This window comes from Fukomys damarensis, unplaced genomic scaffold, assembly GCF_012274545.1.
Source record: "Fukomys damarensis isolate Sample0158 unplaced genomic scaffold, DMR_v1.0_HiC HiC_scaffold_9, whole genome shotgun sequence".
NCBI classification, from domain to species: domain Eukaryota; kingdom Metazoa; phylum Chordata; class Mammalia; order Rodentia; family Bathyergidae; genus Fukomys; species Fukomys damarensis.
In genome coordinates this window covers 37127115-37151904 of record NW_022900921.1, presented here as the reverse complement: position 1 = coordinate 37151904, position 24790 = coordinate 37127115, and the positions used below count along the sequence as shown (strand labels likewise).

The 24790-nt window shown below is 34.9% G+C and overlaps 1 protein-coding gene across 1 annotated transcript in view; it reads left to right on the top strand.

Moving 5' to 3' along the window:
- Positions 1-24790, top strand: part of Dtwd2 (DTW domain containing 2) — a 145412-nt gene that overhangs the window by 67673 nt on the left and 52949 nt on the right. The window contains exons 6-8 of the mRNA XM_010633903.2: positions 15515-15605; positions 18593-18687; positions 19589-19781. Coding sequence (XP_010632205.1) covers positions 15515-15605; positions 18593-18687; positions 19589-19781 — 379 coding nt within the window. The remainder of the gene's footprint in view (positions 1-15514; positions 15606-18592; positions 18688-19588; positions 19782-24790) is intronic.

Here is a 24790-nt window from a genome sequence, read left to right as displayed (position 1 = left end):
AAAAAAAAAAAAAAAAAAAAAGGTGAAAGTAATGGTTATGGATATCTAAAAGTCTGGAAGGAATGACCAGAATGAAAAGAAGGACTCTGAATGTTGGACCTGGTACCACTTAGCGCCCTCAGCCTCCTGGAAATGGCCAAGTCTTAGAAGTTTGTCAGACATATGTCACTAATGGCTGTTCTTGGGGGAGGAAGTAGACAATGTAACTTTCATTCCAAATGGGGCCATTTTTCACACTGGCCCTGTGTAAAGTATGATTTGGAATTAATCTCATTCTTCAGTCATATCCATGCAAATGTTTTACTTTGCATATGTTTCTTATATTCCTTGTATTTGTTAGTCTTCCTATTGCTGTTATGCAGTACCCAGTGCTTGCCCCTAGGAGGAGAGGTTTAATTTGGCACACACTTTCAGAGGTTTAAATCCATGGATAGCTGGCTCCAAGACAGGCACGTCACATGGGAAAAGTGTGAGGCATGGTGGACCAAAGCTGCTCCCTTCTTGCAGCTGGGAAACAATACAGGGAAAGAACACCAGGGAGAGAAATACCCTCTACAGTCATGCCCCACCTTCGAATGGGCCGGATTCCTAGGATGGTTTTGTTTTGTTTTCTTTTTTCTTTTTTTCTGTTAGCCTGTATATCTTGGCTTCTTCCTCATCAACTGTATGAAATCCTAGTCTGTTGCCTTGTTTTGGATGAAACCATGTCTTGTCCTTCTGGCTGTCTTCCAAGTTTGAATTGTTCTCTCTTTTTTATTTTATTTTTTGTACCGGGATCAAACTCAGGACTTTGCACTTGTGAGGCAGGCATGGTGCCAATGAGTTAAATCCCTGGCCCTTGTTTTGTCTTTTAATTCTAGACTGTTTTCTCCACTGTGCTATCCACTTTCTCTGGGTTGGCCTCCTATGTTTCTTCTTGTATCTAACCAGATATTGTTCATTACTGTTAGCCATTCTGTACTGGAGAATTTGATACATTTTTGGGCTTTTACCTTTTTTCTTCTAGATCCACTTTCAGACTGTAAGGTTAGTGGTAGGCCTTTTGGGGGCCTAAGACAGCTCGACAGAATTATACATTAATACCTTTCATTGAACATTACATACTTACATGGAATTTTGGCATACATTTTGGAATTAGAACTGTACTGTAGCTCCAGCTCTGTTTCTCTTAGGAAAGTTACTCAACTTCTCTGAGCCTTAATTTCTACAGCTGTTAAAACGGGGCAATAATTGACAGATTTTGTGAGATTTAAATGAAGATAAAGTGTTCAGCATAGAATCCTTAACATAAGTGTACAATAAATGTTAAGTTCCTCCTCTTACTTTCCTCTCTTTATCTTTTCCTCCTTTCTCTTTTACTCCATTTCCCCCCTCTATGAATTATCATTATTATTTATGAAATTAGTCTATTTTTTATTATTCAACTTTTTCACTGTTTCTAGATTCAGAAGTTATGGCCACATTAATTTGTGTCTTAATACTGCAGGTCACCAAAAATAAGTTGCCTCATGATGGAGATGTTGTCATTCTCAGGCTTTCAGTAATATTCACTTATCAGCTATATATGAATGTTGCATTGATGAAAACCATTTTTAGGGGAGAGACCATCAAAATTACTGGCTTGTACTTGGCAGTATTATATTTCCTTATGCAGTAAAGTAACAATACCTTAAATCTTAGAATTAGTTCAAGGAAATTTTTCTGTTATCTTTGTGCTCCTAAGGAAGTGGACAGTTATATAAAATTAGGATGAATATTCCCTTATAAGTCAGCTGTACACAATCTGTATTTTAAAATATAGACACATAGACAGTTTTTAGATAAGAGAAGAAGAGAATCAAAATGAGGTGTTTTGTAACATGGTCCCATCATTCTGTGCTATTCTTTGTAAAATATCTCCAACCTTTGTCTTGCTTGTAAAGATGGATGTTCATGCTTTCACTTCTAGTTGATCAGTGGGTAAAGAACATAGAATTCTGCCTCACATGGACATAGAAGCTAAGTTGATGAGTCACATAGGGGCTGCATTTGTAGATTACTGGTAGATTAGTTGTCTACCGTGTGTGAGGTGTTGAGTTTGATTCTCAGCCCTGAAAAAATAGTAAAACAAAAAAATCAAAATAATAAGTCAAGGGCTGGGATACAGCTCAGTGGTTCTGCCGCCTGTCTCAGAAGCACAAAGACCTGAGTTCGATCCCCCATACCAGGAAAAAAAAAAAGCCATGTAAATATTCTTTATTCATTGAAACATTCTTTATTATATATCTAATACCCAATACACAGCTGAACTCATGCAAAATGACTAAGAAATTATTTTCCTTTAGAATTTATGGTGAACTAAGAATGAGAGAAAATGTCTTAGTAGTATTAAACACAAATTATGAAAGTATAAAACAAGAGTTTACAGAAGAAGAGTGGCTAACTCAGTTTGCTAAGATAGCTGTTTGCTGTTTTTGGTGGTGATGGGGGTCAGACTCAGAGTTTGTGCATGCTAGACAAGCTCTCTGCAATTTAGCTATACCCCCAGTCCAGTTTGAATAGTAAGAAAAAACTTTTCTAGTATAGTAGAAATTATTTTGGTCACATATCAAGGTTGATTAAAAAGTTAGTATGAATGTGGCAGCACGCGCCTGTGGTCCCAGCCACTTGGGAGGACGAGATAGGATCATTTGAGCCTGTAAGTTTGAGACAGTGAGCCTGGGCAATGTAGTGAGCCATCTCAAAAACAAATTGGAATGTTTTTCTAATGGGTATATTTAGTTTATCTGTAATTACATACATTATTATGTGCCAGTATATGATGTGTCCTATTCATAAGCAAAAATATTGATGTTAAAAAGATAAGCATGAAAAACAGAAACTTGCATGCAAAGATATATATTTTCTTATAGAGTTACCTCTTCTACAACAGTAATTTTTTTTAACCCCCAAGTTTATCCTTCACTCCTGGAGCTGGAGTGAATAAAATCAAAGGGTGGTCTAGGCCCTGGGGATGTAGCTCAGCAGCACATCACCTGCTGGGCAAGTATGAGGCCCCGAGTTAAAAAAAAAAAAAAAAGTGTCTTGTAAGAAAAACAATCTGGGGAGGTATAAGAATGTCATTGTTATTTGCACTTAATACAGTCAGACATGGAAGATTTTACCTTCGCCTTATCATATTATGTTGATGGTTTGTGAAGAGGCTTTTCCTTTCATTGGCTATGTTGAATGTATAGTTCAGAAATTTAAAAACTAATGTTTATCCCACAGATCATTTTAGTTCCTTTTTTAAAAGATGGCAGAGGGCACTATGGTGTTTAGGTTTCTAAACTATTCTAAATTAAAAAGTTGCCATTTTTAAGTGTAGCACCATGTAGGTGTTCATTTAATCCAATGAAAAGCTATGAAACTTGTTTTTTTGCCCTTTTACTCTATGGGGACCATAGAAATTTTGGTAAGTACTGGAAAATTTGAGCTGCACTATTTTTTCTAGGTTCTGTATTTGTGTTTGTTTAGTCAGTAAAAGGAACCCTTTAAAATAGTAATTATTTTAAATGTGATCATTGATCTTTAAATTTTTCTAATATGAGGTTATCTTGATTAAAATCAGTACTATGAGGAAAAAAGAGCTTTCAGTGAGTATTAGGTAAGAAATTTAATTAAGCTTTTGAAAGATGTTTTTTGTAGGTCCTAACATCTACTCACATGTCAGATATAACTTTATTAGCTCACTGACTGTCAGAGATAGCATGCCTAGATTACCTAATTACCTAATTAGATTATCTGGATTACCTAATTACCCTTGAATTGCAGCGTTTCCTGAGGAAGCAAGTCAATCTTAGTCTGACAGGAAACCTACATTTATTCTCATCTTTAATGATAAAAGAAGAAAATGCTTATTTCATAAAATTCTCTTAGGGAAATTATCTGAAGCTTCCATTTATATTTTGAGAATATAATTTACATTAGTTGAGTTGTATAGATTTTTTAAAGATGATAAATTCAAATTAGTGGAACAATGCTCATAAAGCGTAATACATTTATAGCACATTATAAATGTTGAAAAAAGTCTCAGTGCCTACTTTGGTTATTCTGTTATAAATTAGCTAAAAATAATAGTCATTAATGATTACTTTTAAGGTTTGCCTGAGTCAGTGGTTGTTCCCTAGGTAATGGTGAGAATGAACTTTTTAGATCTTTCAGTGATACAAACAGCCCTCTGCAGCATGTGTGCAATAGGTTTCCCACTGCTCCCTGGGTCTTCCATGCTGTCATACTGTCATCATTTTTATGAAGGAGCAAGTTGAACCATGACATCATCAATGACAAGTTTTAATATTTCTTCCCTAAACCTCTACTCAGTTGACTAGGTTATATTTCTTTAGATTATTTTTATTCTACAGATTTTATAAATTGTAGAAGTATCCTAATTTTTTTTTTTTTTTTTTTTTTTTTGGTACTGGGGATTGAACTCGGGTCCTTGCGCTTGCAAGGCAGGTCACTGACCTGAGCTAAATCCCGGCCAATCCTAATTTTTATTTTAAAACAAATATTCATTATTTACAAATAATCATTTTTGATGTGTAGTTCTGTGTTATTTTTTTTTCTGTCAATTACATATGAAGCAAAGAGCTTTTATATAGTTCTTTACTGCACAGTGAGCAAAACTCCGTAAGAGCAGGAATTGTTTTGTTGTCCTAAGTCTTAACATAGATGTGCGGTGAATATTACAATAAGATTTGTTGAATTAATAAATTATTCAGTCTGCTATCCATTTGAAATATTTAAACCTTCAAGAGTTAAGTCTGGATATAAGGAGTTTTTAAAAAATGTTTTAACAGTTATCGTTATAGTGCATGCGGAGCATTGTAGATTAAGAAAGTAGAGAAGGATTAAGATAACAAATACAAATTCTCCCTTAACTAATTCACTAAATGTGAAGTTGGTCAGTTGAAATTGTGAAGTGTTTTAACGACCAACTATAGTATTATTAGTTTAAAGTAACTGTAATTAGAATTTGATTAATAAAGGAGACATGCTTTAAAATAAATAGGTAATGTTGTTTGTCAGGGTATCAAAATATTAGCCAAAGCAATTAATGTTATCTTAAATTACAGTTAGCGTTTAAACAAAGTGTTAAGATGCTATTTTCTTTAGCATTTTTTCAGTAAATATTTCTGCTTCTTAAGTGTGGTCATTTGTTAAAGTGATCACAAAGTATAACAAATGAAGACCTAACACTGAATTTCATTTGTAATGCAAACTAATTGCTTCAGTACTATATAAGACATGAAGGAGAGATAAAAAATTTCACATATAAATAGAAAATAAAGGGATGAGATAGAAAATTGTGTAGGAGAAGAAAAACATTTCAAGGTGGAGGTAAGAGGGAATGTACAGATAGTCCATGTATTCAATAATATTTTTGACCACTTACTTTGCTAGTGCTAGGAATATAGCAGTGGAAAGGTAGGACAAGTCCTTTTTCCTGTAGCTTACATGATAGGAAAGGAAATCCACTCTCATAATATAATGTTAAACGGTGATAAGATTCTTTGAAGAAAAATCGAGGGATTGAGAGTGATAGTGGGAGAAGAGGTGCATTTTTTTTTTTTTTTTTTTAGTACCAGGGGTAGGACTCAGAATCTTGCACTTGCACTGTAGTGCCACTGAGCTAAATCCCTGGCCCAGGAAGATTATTTTAGAAAGACTATTGGGACAAAGACCTGGACAGAGTTTGAAAACAAGCCCTGCAACTGTCTGGGATATGATGCCAGACTGAACACCAGTATCTATACATAGAGGTACATTTGACACCTGAGGCTGTGAGTGAGACTAGCTTGCATTAGAGCAGCCTTAGGTATTTCTTTTCTGCCGGAATACTTGTAGCAGCCTGACATGGTAACAGTAGAGTTCAGGTGAAAGGTGTTATATTCCACACTGGGCAGCGGTGGGAGCCTACCTATGGTAATAGCTTCATGTTTACATGAGCCAACATCTGTAAAAACTCTATAATAGGTAGCTAGGATTCTAATTGAAAGACGCTCCAAGTATGGCATCCACATCAGGTCTTTATAGTTTTATAGTTCACCAGTTTATATACAGTCCACCAGTCAGGGTGATTTAATCACATACAGTGTTGTCTCAAGCTCCTTAATTTGAGGTCATATTTTCATGTGGAGGAAAATAGTTTGACTGCTTTTTTCCACAGCTTTGTTGTGTATTATTCTGATTACTACTCACAAAAGTTCGTCAAGCTACCTGGGTGTGGTGCTCACACCTGTAATTCCAGCACTGGGGAGGCAGAGGCAGGAGTATTGCTGTGACTTTGAGGCCAGCCTGGGCCACATAGTGAGTTCAAGGCAGGCCTGAAGTAACAAGCTCCTGTCTCAAAAAACAAAACAAAACAAAACAAAAGTTCATTAGGATTTGCCAATTTTCATATGCAGGAATAAGTAAATGGGCAGGATTTAGATGTAAATGAATTCAAAATGCTTGAAGAAAAAGCAACAAACCACTGAGGTGCATTCCTTCAGGGACTTGCATCTCAGGCTGTGGTCACTCATCCTCCATGTACTTACTCTCCAGCCATCTGTAGAATCAGCACCACCTGGGAACTTGGTGGAAATTCAGATTCTCAGGCATACAGAATGAGTAGCTCTAAACTCAGAAGTCTAGTTTAAGGAGCCCTCTAGGTGATTCAAGCTAAAGTTTGAGAAAGAGTGCTAGAGGGTAACAAGTAAAGTATAAAGAAAAGCTTATACTTAGAGGGGTTCACTGTCTGGAAGAGTGGCACATATGACAGTATAGAGGTACGAATAGAGACATAAAGGATATGTGTATGTCTGTATGTATTCATTCACTATAAAAGAAAAGTGAAGTCAGCCTTGGCAGATGATTATCCTGGACCATGAGCACACTGGTCCTAATCAGAGTTTGTGCTTAAAGTGTTTTAAGCATTGTACAGATTTATGGGTTAATTGACTTGGGTGTTGTGAGTTAAGCTAACCAGTTCCAGATAACCAACTTTTAGTAGATTTTTGAGCACTGTCGATAATGTTCTTAATGGTTTCTAGGTGTGCAGACAACTTGATTTCTGGGGAAAATTGTAGAGTTTTAGATTTAGAGAGCTGCATTTTTAAAAGGCCACAATGTTTCAGTTCAGTTTATTGTTTAAAAATTAGTTTCATTTGACATTTTTATTGAGTCCATTAAAGGGCAAATTATTTATTTTTGTTGAGAGTTTAGAAAGGGCAGTTTGTTTTTTGTTGTTGTCTTTTTTTGGTACTGGGGATCAAACTCGGGTCTTTGTGCTTGCAAGGCAGGCGCTGAACCATTGAGCTAAATCCCCAGCCCAAAAAGGGCAGTTTGTATAAGTTTATTTTATGATACCAGTGGTGTACTTCACTGATATAGACGTTTTATATAATTCTGAAAATCCCCCAAATAAATTGAAGTTGAACTCAATTTGATAACAAGTACTGCATAACTAATAAATCATAAAATCAATGTAATAGGTGTTTTATCAACTAAAGGTTAGAATCAACTTTTCAGGGAAAATGTTACTGTGACGGCACAGGATACTATTGTGTTAGGACTGTGATCTGTAAAAGACTAAAGCTAGCGTGTGTGGACTCGGCTTTTTTTCAGCCAAACTTTTAGTAGAATTATTTAAACAAAATTAAAGTTGAACTCCACCCCATACATTGGAATATGATTAAGATATAACTTTAGATTGTCTGGTGTTATTTTGGAAAAACAGCAGTTTTTACTTGATTCTTCTTTTGCATTGTGTATTTATTTTTGGATCATTTTAATTTATCGTTTTGAGACAGTATAAAAAAATCAGAGTCCAAAGTTTTTAAGATTTTGAATTGAGTTTCATCCTACTCACCCTTCTACTGAATTAGGAATCCTTTCTTACAGTAGTCCTCTTTGTCAATTACTCAGTTCCATTTGGCATGGTCTGCATTTGTATTTGTGTGTGTGTGTGTGTGTGTGTGTGTGTTTTTACACTTGTGACCACAGAAAGACTCTCTGACCCTATAAATCCAGTTGGATTCCTGAGAGGAAATCCAGGGTAGGGCATAACAGTTGTACTGAATCATCTCAAAGGTCACTGGGAATTGGATGTGCTGGTTTCCCTTGCTTGAGTTAGTCTTTCACCCCTGATTCAGTGAAGGAAAGAGGAGGTGGGGTCATGTTCTGCCTCTGCCCAGGATGTTCTCTGTCTAGATCATGGTGTCCAAACTTTTGACTTGCCTGGGCTGTGTTGAATGGTGAGAAATTGTCTTGGATCGCATATAAAATATAAAATACAGTTAGTGTATGAAACCAAACTTCCTTTTTATGTTTTAACTTGTTAAATTATTTTATAAAATAACAGAAGCCTAGGTTTAAGAATTAAATAATAAAATTTACACATCTGTTTCACTTGATCCTAGTCAAAAGACAAAGAAGCAGTACATGCTGAATAACAGTAAACACCACACACATGCAGGTAGCCTGAAATGCTGTTAGAGATGATTGCTGTATTTGACTCCCTGGGTTGCACAAGTGCAGATAATGAATGATTTATGAAGGTTTTGATACAGCTGTGTATGGTGGGCCCAGGAGGCAGAGTTAGTACTGTGCTTTCCCCTCCCCTACACAGTATTCTGCTGTTGCCTACCCAGACTGAGCTTGAGCACTGCACAGTTGCAACATGAAAAATATCACTAAAAATCACATAATAATATTAAAAGTATATATAATCTTGTGGTCTTGCATTACTAGCTGTGCAGGGCTGCCTGGAGCACATGGGCAGAGGATTAGACAGGGCTGATCTAGATACTTCAGTAGGAACATAGGCTTGATGGTTTCTTACAGAATGAATGATAGTAATATTAGGTATTTGAACCAGTTTACTCACACATTGTACTTTATTAACAAAACATGACATCAACATTTCTTTTTTTTTTTTTTTAATTTCTTTTCTGCCGGAATACTTGTAGCAGCCTGACATGGTAACAGTAGAGTTCAGGTGAAAGGTGTTATATTCCACACTGGGCAGCGGTGGGAGCCTACCTATGGTAATAGCTTCATGTTTACATGAGCCAACATCTGTAAAAACTCTATAATAGGTAGCTAGGATTCTAATTGAAAGACGCTCCAAGTATGGCATCCACATCAGGTCTTTATAGTTTTATAGTTCACCAGTTTATATACAGTCCACCAGTCAGGGTGATTTAATCACATACAGTGTTGTCTCAAGCTCCTTAATTTGAGGTCATATTTTCATGTGGAGGAAAATAGTTTGACTGCTTTTTTCCACAGCTTTGTTGTGTATTATTCTGATTACTACTCACAAAAGTTCGTCAAGCTACCTGGGTGTGGTGCTCACACCTGTAATTCCAGCACTGGGGAGGCAGAGGCAGGAGTATTGCTGTGACTTTGAGGCCAGCCTGGGCCACATAGTGAGTTCAAGGCAGGCCTGAAGTAACAAGCTCCTGTCTCAAAAAACAAAACAAAACAAAACAAAAGTTCATTAGGATTTGCCAATTTTCATATGCAGGAATAAGTAAATGGGCAGGATTTAGATGTAAATGAATTCAAAATGCTTGAAGAAAAAGCAACAAACCACTGAGGTGCATTCCTTCAGGGACTTGCATCTCAGGCTGTGGTCACTCATCCTCCATGTACTTACTCTCCAGCCATCTGTAGAATCAGCACCACCTGGGAACTTGGTGGAAATTCAGATTCTCAGGCATACAGAATGAGTAGCTCTAAACTCAGAAGTCTAGTTTAAGGAGCCCTCTAGGTGATTCAAGCTAAAGTTTGAGAAAGAGTGCTAGAGGGTAACAAGTAAAGTATAAAGAAAAGCTTATACTTAGAGGGGTTCACTGTCTGGAAGAGTGGCACATATGACAGTATAGAGGTACGAATAGAGACATAAAGGATATGTGTATGTCTGTATGTATTCATTCACTATAAAAGAAAAGTGAAGTCAGCCTTGGCAGATGATTATCCTGGACCATGAGCACACTGGTCCTAATCAGAGTTTGTGCTTAAAGTGTTTTAAGCATTGTACAGATTTATGGGTTAATTGACTTGGGTGTTGTGAGTTAAGCTAACCAGTTCCAGATAACCAACTTTTAGTAGATTTTTGAGCACTGTCGATAATGTTCTTAATGGTTTCTAGGTGTGCAGACAACTTGATTTCTGGGGAAAATTGTAGAGTTTTAGATTTAGAGAGCTGCATTTTTAAAAGGCCACAATGTTTCAGTTCAGTTTATTGTTTAAAAATTAGTTTCATTTGACATTTTTATTGAGTCCATTAAAGGGCAAATTATTTATTTTTGTTGAGAGTTTAGAAAGGGCAGTTTGTTTTTTGTTGTTGTCTTTTTTTGGTACTGGGGATCAAACTCGGGTCTTTGTGCTTGCAAGGCAGGCGCTGAACCATTGAGCTAAATCCCCAGCCCAAAAAGGGCAGTTTGTATAAGTTTATTTTATGATACCAGTGGTGTACTTCACTGATATAGACGTTTTATATAATTCTGAAAATCCCCCAAATAAATTGAAGTTGAACTCAATTTGATAACAAGTACTGCATAACTAATAAATCATAAAATCAATGTAATAGGTGTTTTATCAACTAAAGGTTAGAATCAACTTTTCAGGGAAAATGTTACTGTGACGGCACAGGATACTATTGTGTTAGGACTGTGATCTGTAAAAGACTAAAGCTAGCGTGTGTGGACTCGGCTTTTTTTCAGCCAAACTTTTAGTAGAATTATTTAAACAAAATTAAAGTTGAACTCCACCCCATACATTGGAATATGATTAAGATATAACTTTAGATTGTCTGGTGTTATTTTGGAAAAACAGCAGTTTTTACTTGATTCTTCTTTTGCATTGTGTATTTATTTTTGGATCATTTTAATTTATCGTTTTGAGACAGTATAAAAAAATCAGAGTCCAAAGTTTTTAAGATTTTGAATTGAGTTTCATCCTACTCACCCTTCTACTGAATTAGGAATCCTTTCTTACAGTAGTCCTCTTTGTCAATTACTCAGTTCCATTTGGCATGGTCTGCATTTGTATTTGTGTGTGTGTGTGTGTGTGTGTGTGTGTTTTTACACTTGTGACCACAGAAAGACTCTCTGACCCTATAAATCCAGTTGGATTCCTGAGAGGAAATCCAGGGTAGGGCATAACAGTTGTACTGAATCATCTCAAAGGTCACTGGGAATTGGATGTGCTGGTTTCCCTTGCTTGAGTTAGTCTTTCACCCCTGATTCAGTGAAGGAAAGAGGAGGTGGGGTCATGTTCTGCCTCTGCCCAGGATGTTCTCTGTCTAGATCATGGTGTCCAAACTTTTGACTTGCCTGGGCTGTGTTGAATGGTGAGAAATTGTCTTGGATCGCATATAAAATATAAAATACAGTTAGTGTATGAAACCAAACTTCCTTTTTATGTTTTAACTTGTTAAATTATTTTATAAAATAACAGAAGCCTAGGTTTAAGAATTAAATAATAAAATTTACACATCTGTTTCACTTGATCCTAGTCAAAAGACAAAGAAGCAGTACATGCTGAATAACAGTAAACACCACACACATGCAGGTAGCCTGAAATGCTGTTAGAGATGATTGCTGTATTTGACTCCCTGGGTTGCACAAGTGCAGATAATGAATGATTTATGAAGGTTTTGATACAGCTGTGTATGGTGGGCCCAGGAGGCAGAGTTAGTACTGTGCTTTCCCCTCCCCTACACAGTATTCTGCTGTTGCCTACCCAGACTGAGCTTGAGCACTGCACAGTTGCAACATGAAAAATATCACTAAAAATCACATAATAATATTAAAAGTATATATAATCTTGTGGTCTTGCATTACTAGCTGTGCAGGGCTGCCTGGAGCACATGGGCAGAGGATTAGACAGGGCTGATCTAGATACTTCAGTAGGAACATAGGCTTGATGGTTTCTTACAGAATGAATGATAGTAATATTAGGTATTTGAACCAGTTTACTCACACATTGTACTTTATTAACAAAACATGACATCAACATTTCTTTTTTTTTTTTTTTTGTATTGGGATTGAACTTGATATCAACATGTCTTATTTTAAGCTATAATTCCATGTAAGTAAATTGGGGAAAGAATCGGCAGTGGTCAGTTTTGTAGTAGTATGTTAATTGGGAATTCCTTGTACCATAACATTCACCGGTATAGTCCTACAATGACATGTCACATCTGCCTGTAATGGTGATCAGCTGTGAAAAATTCAGTCCTGTAACATTTGAGATCTTGCTACCTAATGAACTTCCTTTTATAAACTTGCTTACCAGTGTAGGATTTAATGGTACAAAATCTGTTTTTATTCACACACTATCTTTGGGATACAACTTTCCATATAATTCTAGCCAGAATAGCAAAGTATTAATTAAATAAATTAAATAAATACACAAGGAACTGGACCTTGGTTGTCCCTAGGAAAAGAACCCCTCATGTTGAAGGTCTGAGATGGGTGGTATATTCCTTTATTCTCTCTGAATTTTTTTCTGTGTATGGAAGTTACTCAAACAACAATAAAACAAAAGCCACAAAGTAAATAGTAGCAAAGGAAAAAATAAATGGAAAAAGTGATAGTCTATGGCTATAATTCTGTTTATAATCTGGTGACCTCTATTTGTGTTTCTTCTCATAACTGTTAAGCTGTCTCACTTGATTGGTAGCTAAATTTGATTAGAATTCTTTTCTAGTTGGTACTTTTTTTCTTTTTTCTTTTTTTTTTCTCTTTTGAGTGGAGACCAAGAGAAGTCTGATTTATTGCACAGAAACAGCTCCTTTTAAAGGCTCACATCAGCAAGAAGCTTTTAAGGGCACACAACAACAGGAAGCACCAAGCAATTGTTTTTATCTTTATGTAAAGACCGGATTTCCTGACTCTTACAGATAACATAAGATTTTCGGCTAAGGAGTTCCTGTTATCCCAGGGTCAAAGAACAAAGCAAGTGTAACAGTGTCCTTGAAAAGTAACAAATGTTACATAGATTGTGTCGATGCTGTAATGGTACAGGAAGAAGTTATTTTCCAAATGTCAAACTCGAGTGGGCTATGACTGGGCCCCCACATATCCCCCTTTTTATTATATTTAGAGCAGGGACTTTCCCAGCTCAGCAGAAAGACTGTGCCTGTCTTAGGTGAGAAATGTCCAGAGAAATCCCTTGTCATCAAGCCATGAGAATTTTGATACTCATGCTGTCTTAGGTTGGATATTTCTGTACACTTCTCTTACCCATCTTTGACTACCAGCCTCTGCAGGGGTTAGACTGTAGGTATGAGAGGCTTAATGTGCAATTGTAAACCATGAATCTTTCCTGCCATGTTCATCAAAGATGAACTCACCATGCACACTAATATGGATAATATAACACATCCTAGACATACTCTTATCCCAATTGCAATAACAGGACCTAACAATTGGGTAACTTATGCCATGGAGGGTAAGACCTCTTTTAACTGATTGATAAAACAATGAGCACCTTGTGCCACATCAAACTTTAAGGAAGGGGCATTCTGTAGATCCAAAATATCTTGATGTAACTATTAAATCTAGGGAGGTATTTTGATTATACCAAATACCTTTTAAATGCCTTTGTATTTTACTCCAGTCATAGATGGAATCATTATATAGCTTATTGGTTACACAAATCCATTGATAACCAGAGTGACACATCAATCGAGAACAAACTTTCAGCACCTGTATTTCTTATACCATAAGAGTAACTTCATCATATAATACATTTATCTTTTATTCTAATCTTTGATCAAAATCTACTTGAATAGTTACAGTATGAGTCACATTTTTAGCTAAAACATTAACATATTAAGCATCCTGAATTTCTTGTGCCAAAGCAACTGTAGCAGTTGTGGCTGTGGCTATTACAGTAATAAGGGCTACAATCCCCACGATAACTAATCCCATCACTCTTTTTTTGTCTACTTAATGCTTTCTCAATTACCATAAACATTCATAATCCTTGATCTACATACCAGGTTTCATTAAATTGAACAGGTATCATAACAAAGAGAGGTTGTCTCAAAACCATCACAGAATGAAAGGAAGTCATCATTTTTGAGAATATACAATTGGTCAATTTACAATTAAAACAGCTGTTGTTATATTCATTATCAGTTTCATAAGCAATCTCTATATTTCTTACCAATAACATAAGGAGCATTAACACAAGACATTATCTTTTTCTTTTGTTCTTTGACTTGAGATAACACAGTATTTATGGTATTTCACATATTAAAGGTCCCTATGTTAAAAACATTGAAACTAAGGCTAGTAACTTTGACATCTGACCATAAACATATTTCTTTTTTTTTCCATAAACATATTTCTCCCAATACAGCAGCAAGTTTCCAAATGTTGGTTTGAGGAAAACCTGAATTTGTCCACCAAAGTCCTGCAGATAAGCTTAAGTCCAAGTGATTAGTCCAAAAACTTTCAAGATGTGTCATTAAATGTTCTTGAGGTATAGTAATATAACACCTCTTCCGTAAAATAGTAGTACTGCTTATTTTTGTTTCTTCTTCACATAAAGGTAATGATTGTGGAGGTTACTGTCCCATGATACTGGATGTAGATTTGTCAGGATGATCCACATGATGAACCAATCTCTCCAGCAGCCATCATGCTCCATCATGTTCCGCTCCTCTTTTGCCTTCCTTTTAAAGGTCCTCTTTTTTTCTTTTTGTCGAGATCTCCTTTTATTCTTTATCCAGCAGTGTCCTTCACTGGATCCCTTGATACTCAGGTCCCTGTTTGGGTGCCACTTGTGGTGGTCCAAGCATCACAACACTAACATGCTTGAGTTGGGGAGTGAGGATTGAGAAAGGAAAGAACACTCAAGCCTGAGTGAAGACCAAGAGAAGTCTCGGTACTTATTTTCTAACATTTAATCTTTTTGTTCCCTCCAATTTCAGATGATAAGAGATTTTCCAGTTTTTTTTTTTTTTTTTTTTTTTTTCCTGGTACCAGCGCTTGAACTCAGGATCTTGAGCTTGCAAGGCAGGTGCAGCACCATTGAGCTAAATCCCCAGCCCTCCAAGTTTCTTTCTTTTTTATTTTGGTATTAGAGTTGAACTTGCAAGGCAGGCAATGAAACCACTGAGCTAAATCCTTGGCCCCCTCCAGGTTTCATTTTGAAATGAGATCTGTTCTTGATTTGGAGTGAAAGTTAGGAAAAATGTTACTCAAGAATAAAAGGACTGTGTGTGTGTAGTCTTCCACTGATGATAACTAAGATAAAAAGTTTTAAGTTATCTTATATGAATTTATGGGTTTTTACCTTAAGTAATGTGCTTCAATCTCTTCCCTTATTTTCATATATTAACCTAACTGATTAAAGTCATTCTTAGTATTTTGAAAAAAATGAAACTTTAGCATACCTTTTATATAACATGAATTATGTTCAAGTGTTGGGATATTATTATCATTGTATTAAAAATTTACATTTCTTTTTTCTTTATTTTACTCTTTAGCCGGCCTCAGAAGGTGTGTTTGTGTCCGTTTCTTCCAGTGCACCCTTTGCACATCTCCACCCACTTGTATATTATTCAGCATCCAGCAGAGGTAAGATTATGTGACCTATACAATTTCAAATAAAATGTGAAGGCACAGGAAAAGACACACAGATAAAGATATCATGCTTTCCAGCTTTTTAGCATTTTTGAAAAAGATAATATTTACTCTTCAAGAAAAATTTGATATATGATACAATATAGAGTCAAACTCTTTGGAGATGGTTGATATTTCATAAACCGTTACTGAGTAATATAGAAATTTAGAACTCCAGAAATTTCAAACGAAGATGCAAAGTTTTGAGTACAGAGATAAGAAAATCACTGCTTTCTAAAAGTTTGGATGGGGCCAGGGATTTAGCTCAGTGGTTCTGCTGCCTGCCTCGCAAGCGCAAGGGCCCAAGTTTGATCCCTGGTATCAAAAAAAAAAAAAAAAAAAAAAAAAAGTTTGGTCATAGCTTATTTGTGGATGTCTTTTCTTGTTAAAAGTAACTAGCATTTTAGTCTTATAAAGTGAATATGTAAATTTTGGATTTCTTTTAGAGGAACAAAATAGATATATGTATCTTATGTTGTATTTAAATAATTTTTATTTAATTAATACTTTGCTGTTCTGGCTAGAATTATATATATGCCATTGTGTACGTGTGTTTGCAAATCTTGATAAACTATAGTAATGAGAGGGGAGAGAAGTCATAGTAAACTAAATTACATTTAATACAAAGCTAGTCAACGTGTAGTATAAATGGATTTAATGTAAACTGTAGTTAAAGCCCTGTATTTAGGAACTCAGGATACCTTATACCCAATCTTTTGAAATTTTTTTTAGTACCAGAAATTGAAAGTCTTAATAACACCATGCCTTTGTTAGGATTCTAACAACTTGGTCACAAGCATTATATTAATTGCATCTAAGCTTATAACATCCTATAGCTCAGATTTATATAAAATGATAGCTTGATGGCCACAGGAGTTTTGTATGACTTTTTTTTTTTTAAGTAATGGGCATTGAATTTAGGACCTTGCACTTATAAGGCAGATGGTGGCACCAGTGAGCTAAATCCTGGCCTTGTATAAGATTTTTAATGGAAAATACTGTTTGCATTTTACAATATATATAATATGGTGCCTTTTCATTTTTATGTTGTTCCAGGCATAAGATAACTTTTGAAATGTGGATGTTTTCATTGATTTGTGACAATTTTAATCTTTTCAAATCTCCAAAAATTTTTTTTACCATGATTAATTTGCAGTCTAGAAAAGCCCATCCAATATAGTGTGTGCTACAAATGTATTTTATACATGTATAAGTATATCTATGTTTTTCCTATTGAAAAGGAACTACAGTCCTCATCTAATTCAGTAATACTGGGCTGCCCGTGCTTAACTTGGATAAAAGGAATGCCAATTTGATGCCTCCGCCATAAAAAAGTGATGAAAAACCATTTTGCAAGGCTCTAGAGGGCGTGTTGGGAAAGACTTGGTGGAGCAGATGAGTGAGGTGATATAATAGAGGATTTCAAAATGTAGGTGTATGAATATAGAAAATGATTTAAGGATAAAATCCACAAGTTAAAAAAGATTTAAAATTCATTTTGAATTAAGTGGTATATGTACACACATATACATAAATATGAATACAAATGACATACATATATTTTCCTCCAAAGTCATGAAAATATATTTTCAGAAAATTAAAGGCTGCTTTTTAAAGAAAAAAAATTTAAAAACAAGTTAGATCAATCATAAAAAAAGCTTTACAAAACAAATGTTAAATTCCTTAGCCCTTGTGAATAATTATATTTAGGTTTATAGATGTCAACATCATTTATTGGTTTAGCTTAACTTTACTCAACAGTTCACTCCAAGTGTCACTGGGCAGTGTGCTTATTTACATATTGACTAAGTCGGGTGTTGCTTGGGCAGGCATCATTTTAACTAGTTGATTCTTGTTGAATAAATTTGATAAAATTGTTTTTTTTTGGGGGGGCGTTGACACAGGGTCTCAATATGTAGTTGATACTGACCTGGAACTCACTATATAGTCCAGGTTGGTCTCAAACTGACAGTGATCCTCCTGCATCAGCCTCCCGAGGGCTTGGATTATAGGCGTGTACCACCACGCCTGTCAAAATTGTTGTTTTTATATTTCCTGTTACCTTATAAAAACTGATGAAAAATGCAATTTTGAGTCATCCTATTTTTAAATAATTGGATTGGTAAGTGGTTAAAATATGAGGTGAGGATAAAGAGGGGTAAAAGAAAGTTAAATCATCACTTGTTGTGAGAAGCTGCAGTTATAAAATGTAGCGGTTTAGGTGAGGGCCGGAGCCAGAATGCCTGAATTCAGATGCTTAATAGCTTTGTAAACTCTGTAACGCTGGACTAGTTAATTAACTTCTGTATTTATTAGTTTCCTCATTAGTAAAATCGGCCCAATAAAGATATACTTCTTTTCTGGTTTATTATGAAAAGTAAATGAATCTCTGTATTTATGTCTTTGTATTGCACTTAGAGTTGTGTACATTCATGTTAGCTATTGTGATGATGATATTGATAGTTTACAGATATCTAATGACAAATGAAGAAATAGGAAGAATAGGTATGTGGAAATAGGGATAACTTTTAGGAGAAATAGTCAAAAGAGTTAAAGCAGTTGCATCTTGGAAGTAGTACTGGAGAGTTTATCTGGGTACACCTGTGGCATTTTGGCACTATGTAATTTGACATGTACATTTATTACATTGATGAAAATTTGGAAAGTAAGTCTATATCGAATTCTAATAGTGATAATAAGGAGGGAAGAACGTTATGAGAAATACTGGAAAATGGTCTTAACCCACCTATGGTTTATATAGTAGTTAACCACCTAGAATTCTTTTGGCAAGAGGAAAATTTGCAGTGCTTTGGATAGAACCTAGGGGCTTGTGCATGCTAAGTGAGTGTTCTACCTCTGACACACACCTGCAATCCCATCATAAAAGTTTTAAGGGTGTTTATCTAAGTTAAAATCTGTTTTAATTAATTTTTTCACTATAGGAAAACAAAGTGTTGCGAACTGTTCCTTTGTTAGAGGCATGCCTCCCCCAGGACAAGTGTAAAGTAAAGATTGGTCGTCGCTTCAGCGAAGAAAGGTAAATTAACTTTTAGTGTAATTTATAGCTAAATGGATGCACATTGAGGCTCTACTCTTAAGTGAAATAAATAGAACACACGAGTAAATACGGAATATTTTCTCATGTGAAAAACTAAAAGTGTAAGTAAGATTCAAATGGTGTAATTGATAGTGTGAAATAGGAAGAAAATGGCTAAGGGGGAAATGGGAAGAGGAGGGGAATGGAAAGAAGGGAAAAGAAAAAAATGTGAAAAAAGGAGAAAATGGGAACAAAGTCTTTGTAAATAGGGAAAGGTAAAGGGGGTGAAGGGAGGGCCAGGGGTATGAGGAAAAAATAAGAACCAAGACATATCATATAAAGGTACAAGATCCGAATGATAAATGTAACTGTATTGTTTGCTTTAAATGTACCAATAAACTTAACAGGAAAAAAATAGTTCTTTTCTATATAAATCTTTCTCTGGGAGAGTTAAAATTATGCCACTGGTAGTTGGAGTGGAAAGCCTTGATAGAGAACAGTAGTGAATTTTGGGAAGCTTAGAGGGTGGAAGAATTGCAGCTAATGAATCAGAGTGAATGAAATTTTGAGACTTTTAATTCATATTTTATTAACAATTAGTAAGATAATTAGAGGGGAACTTTTATTAGGAATTCAATAAATATAATGAAACTTTTATTTTGGAATTAGTATGAGAAAATGAAAAATAATGGCAACAAAGTCTTTGTAGATAGGGATTGAAGGGTTAAAGGGAGGGCAGGGGAATGGGGAAAAAATAAGAACCAAGATTGATTATGTAAAGGTACAAATTTCTGACAGTGAATGTCATTATGTTGTATACATTAAATGTATCAATAAAATTAATTAAAAAACTTATATTTTCCCCACAAGCTAATGAAGTATGTTAAAATTTTTTTTAAAGAGATATTGAACTTTCAGCTGTCTGCCGGAAGTCTGGTACATTAATATTGTATCCTGGTGCTGAAGCCGCTAATTTGGAAGAATTTATATTAGATTCTCCTGTCTATCCTTCTACAATCATCATCATTGATGGTACATGGAGCCAAGCTAAGGATATTTTCTATAAAAATTCCTTGTTCCGACTTCCCAAACAGGTAAACTACTATTTTAATAGAGAGTCAATACAAATATATAATTATGTTTTCTGTGAAGTGATATCCATAAATTTTAATATATGTGGTTAGTGGTATTTTTATTTGTAAACATATACAATATATATGTTTCTATTATATATGTATAAAATTTTAAATTTGTTATTCTTTTCCAACTACTACAGGCATACTTGACTGTCAGGTAAACATTTTGCTGTGTTGAGTTTTTCAGCTACATGAGCTGGGCATGTTGGCGCATGCCTGTATCTCAGCACTTGGGAGACTGAGACAGGTGGATCACTATGAGTTTGATGCCAGTCTGCACTAATTGTGAGTTCAACACCAGGCTGAACTACATAGAGAGACTCTTATTTAAAAAAAAAAAACACCAAAAAGGATGGAGGGGTGCGCCTCAGAGACTTAATCAGAGAAATCTCAGGATTATTTATTCTACATGCATTAATGTTTTTTTGTTAAGGACTATTATCATATTTAAATACTTTAGTTACTGAATTACCTAGTTCTCATTAGTGGCAACTAAAGTTTAAAAAAATGTTGTATTATTATAGTGATATGAATTTTCAAGTTATTAGTTGTAATTATATTTCCTAATACTGAATCACTCTGTGCCTCTGAATGAACTCTGCTGAGAAAATTATCAAAATATTTTGAGATATTTTGCTGAGGATTATATTTTATTTAATGGCATTGACTTAAAATACAGTATATGTTTTTTATATTTTTATTATCAATTTAGGATATTAATGTGAACATCCAAAATAAATTGGAAACATTTTAATTTTTTCCCTATGGACTGGAATAATTTAAATAATATTGGAATTAATTGCTCCTTAAAAATCAGATGGATAACTACTGAGCAAGATCCTGTCTCAAAAAAGACCCCAAAAAACAAAACAAACAAAAAAATTAGATGGAACTCGGGGCAACCCATTTTCAGATTCTTCTTCTGTGTCTCTTAGACAGAAGCTGTCTTTTTCTCAATACATTTTCCTCCTCTTAAAAAAAATTAGATGGAACTCACTGATAAAACCATCTGGGTCTGGTCACTTTAGTTTTCTTTTTCTTTTCTTTTCTTTTTTTTTTTTTTTCTTTTCTTTTCTTTTTTTTTTTTTTTGGTACTGGGGATCGAACTCGGGTCCTGTGCTTTTGAGGCAGGCGGCGGAACCACTGAGCTAAATCCCCAGCCCTGGGACTGGTCACTTTAAAAATCGTAGCTTTTAAATCCTTTTAGACTCGCCTATGGAAATTATTCAAGCTTTCTTATATTTGGTTTCATTTTAAAATAGGTTTTATTTCTCTAGGGAATTTTTTTCCTTTCCAAGTTAGCAAATTGGTTGTCATGTATTAACATACATTCCTATTTTATTCTCCTAAAGGTGTTTTTTATTTCTAATCTTTTATATATGCACACGTTTTCTATAAATATTCAAAACAGGTTTCTGTTTTATGAGCACTAACAAGTATAAGCTCTAGATTGTTTATAATGGCCTTTATACTTTATTTTTACTTTAATTATCTTGCTCTTTTTAAAAGTTTAATTGTACATAGTTAAGGGGTACACATGATGTTTTCATACATGTGTTCATTATGTTGTGATCAAGTACCCATCACTGCAAATGAACCACTTTTTGTGGTGGGAAAATTCATATTCTCTCTTGTAAATGTTTTGAAATATATTCTTCAATATTGTTGACTTTAGTCACCCTACTGTGCAGTTAAATATCAGAACCTGACCTTCTGCCTGACTAACTTTGCACATTGACCTGTTTTTCCCTTTTTCCTCCATGCTCTCTTCCTCTGTCCTCTAGTAACCGCTATTCTACTCTCCATTATGAGGTCAGCCTGTTTAAGATTCCACATATGAGTGTGATCATGTGGCATTTTGTTTTTCTTTACCTGACTTAACGTGATTTTCTCCAAGTTCATCCATGTTGCCACAAATTATAGAATTTTATTCTTTTTTATGGCTGAGTAGTATGCTATTATGTACATAGACCACATTTTCTTTACCCATTCATCCATTGATGGGCACTTAGTTTGCTTTCACACCTTGGCTGTTATGAATAGTGTTTCAGTAAACATGGGGGTACAAATATCGCTAACATACTGATTTCCTTTCCTTTGAATATATACCTAGTAGTGTAATTGCTGGACCATCTGTTAGTTCTGTTTTTACTTTTTTTGCAGAGCTGCTGTACTATTCTCCATGAAGGCTTTATTTGTTTACATTTCCATCTTTACAAGAATAGTCTTATAATTGGGGTAAGGTTATATCTGATTCTGGTTTTGATCTACATTTCCTTTAATTAGTGATCTTGAGCATTTTTCATGTTCTTGTTGATGTTTGTATGTCTTCTCTTGAAAGGTGTCTGTTGGGGTCTTTTCCCTATTCTTAAATTGGATTTTTTTCTTTTGCTTTTGAGCTGTTTGAGTACCTTATATATTTTGAATTTTAATCCTTTTGTCCTGGATGCATAGTTTGCAGATATTTCCTCCAACTCTGTTTTTAAAAAAATTGTTTCCTCACCCCATTGATCATTTCCTTTGATATACAGAAGCTTTTTAGTTTGTTTTGATCCCTTTAATCTATTTTTGTTTCAGTTGTCTGTGGTTTTGAGGTTTTATTTAAAAAATTTTTGCTCAGATTAGTGTTGTGAAGCATTCCCTCCATGTTTTCATTTCTTAGTTTTGGATCTTGCCTTTAAGCCTTTCATTCATTCTTAGTTGATTCAAGTACATGGCGGGAGAGTTTGGGGCCTACTTTAATTTGTCTGCATAGAATATCTATTCTTCCCAGCACACTTAAGAGTATTGCTGTGGACCAAATTGTGTTCTTCCACATTCATATGGAATTTAACTCTCAATGCAATAGTCTTTGGAATGGAACCTTTGGTAGGAGATAAGTCATGGGGTAGAGGCTGTGGGATTACTGCCTTTACAAGAAGAGACATGCTGTGTCTGTCTGTCTGGTCTAATAATCTAATCTATCTTCCACTCCTTTGCTCTCTCATTTTCTCTTTGCAATGTGAGGACAAAGCAAGATGACTTCCATTTGCATACCAGAAAGTCCACATCAAGACTCTGACCATGCTGCCATCTTGATATCAGACTTTCTAGCCTCTAGCACTGTGAGAAAAATAAATGTTGTTTCAACCATCACCCTAGTTTGATATTTTGAAGATAGCCTGAGCTGACCAAGACAAGTATCAGATTCCTTTATTGTAATTGCTGACTTCCTTCTTTCATAGTAAAGGGAGAGAAGACTGCAGTATTCCCTCTTAGTTTAACTTTCATTGTGTCCTGTTGTTTTGGTTTTAACTCTTCTATCTATGGCATTGAAATAATTTGTAATTTTGTGGATTTTCAGTTATTCTTAATTCCCAAGGGATATAATATCTGCTTACTTTTATTTTTTATTTTGTTGCATTGTAATAAAAGAACATTGGCTGAAATATTTGGATGAGTTTATTGTTTCTTTATGGATAAATACATAGTAGATTTTTGTCCATATTTTGCTTATGACTATGAACCATAATCCATGCTCTATGAATATAAAAATGTGCAGGCTCTAGGGATATAAGGATGTTATCATTTTTTTGTTAACTGCACTTGTTTTTGTTATACTGGGGTTATATGATAATGACAAAGGTATGCAAAACAATTTCACTCCAAATGTAATTTTTTTGGGTGGGTACCGGGGATCGAACTCAGGACCTTAGTCTTACAAGGCAGGCGTGGTATCACTGAGCTAAATCCCCAGCCCCCAAATGTATTTTTGATGGCATTATCCTTGAATTCCCAGAAGTTTTTATCAACTCTGTTGTTGGGTACATATAAATCATGGGCTTAGTGAAGAGTAATAGTGAAACTCTGACTTCTTTTTTTTTTTCCTTTATTGAGTTTATTGGTACATTTTAGGCATACAGTACAATTACATTCATTATTGGGATCTTGTACCTTTACATGACAGGTCTTGGTTCTCATTTTTTCCCCCTTGAATGTGCCTTCCCTTCACCCCCTCCTCCCCTCTCCATTTACAAACACTTTATTTCCATTTTTTCATTTTGTCATATTTTTTTCTTTTCCCTTATTACCTTTCCCCTATCAGAAACTCTGACTTCTGAGGTTTTTCATCTCAAGTTTTTTGTGGTTTTCATGTCCTTCAATGAAACTGCTGACATGATTTTTAGGTGAGACTCAAATACATGAACTAGTTCTAAAAAAAGTAGCTAATGCATTGAATGCTTTTAAATGGACTGGTCCCAATTCCAAGTGCTTTGCATGTATTTACTTGTTTAATATTTCTCCAAATCACATGAGGTAATAAGTATTGTTATCTTAGATAACAGATGAAGAAACTGAGGCACAGAGACATTAAATAACTTGATTTAGATCACATAATCTGTTTTACAGCATGTCTGCAATTTGAACACATCTGCTTGAGGGCCAAGGCTTGGTCTTAACCACAGTGAGATATTACTTTTAAAAATCCACCCATGTTATTTACGTAGCATAGCTCCTTAAGGTTATTCTAATTGCTTAAATATTTGTTTTGTTGGATAGGAACCAACTTATAAAAGGCATGGATACCATTAGACTGTAGTGTATTCCAGGTAAAATTTTATCTTTTTACGTTTAGCAATCACCTAATATACAGGGAAAGTTTAATAAAAGTGATAAATCTGTAAAATTTCTTAGTTCATTTATTTGAAAAAATTTAAATGAATATGTCATTTTTACATTTCTTTTTCTTTTTTTTACCCCTTTTCTTTGAGACAGGTTCCTGCTCTGTTGTACAGGCTAGGCTTGAAGTTGTGATCTTTCTGCTTCTGCTTCTCTTAGTAGCTGGGATTACAGGCACCTGCCACATTATGCGGTCATATCTACATTTTTAATCTTTCATTTTTATGGTAATTGTATGACTTTTGCAGAGATGAAGTACGTAGTCATTAAAAAGATTAAAATCTATCTTTTTTTTTTTTTTTTTTTTT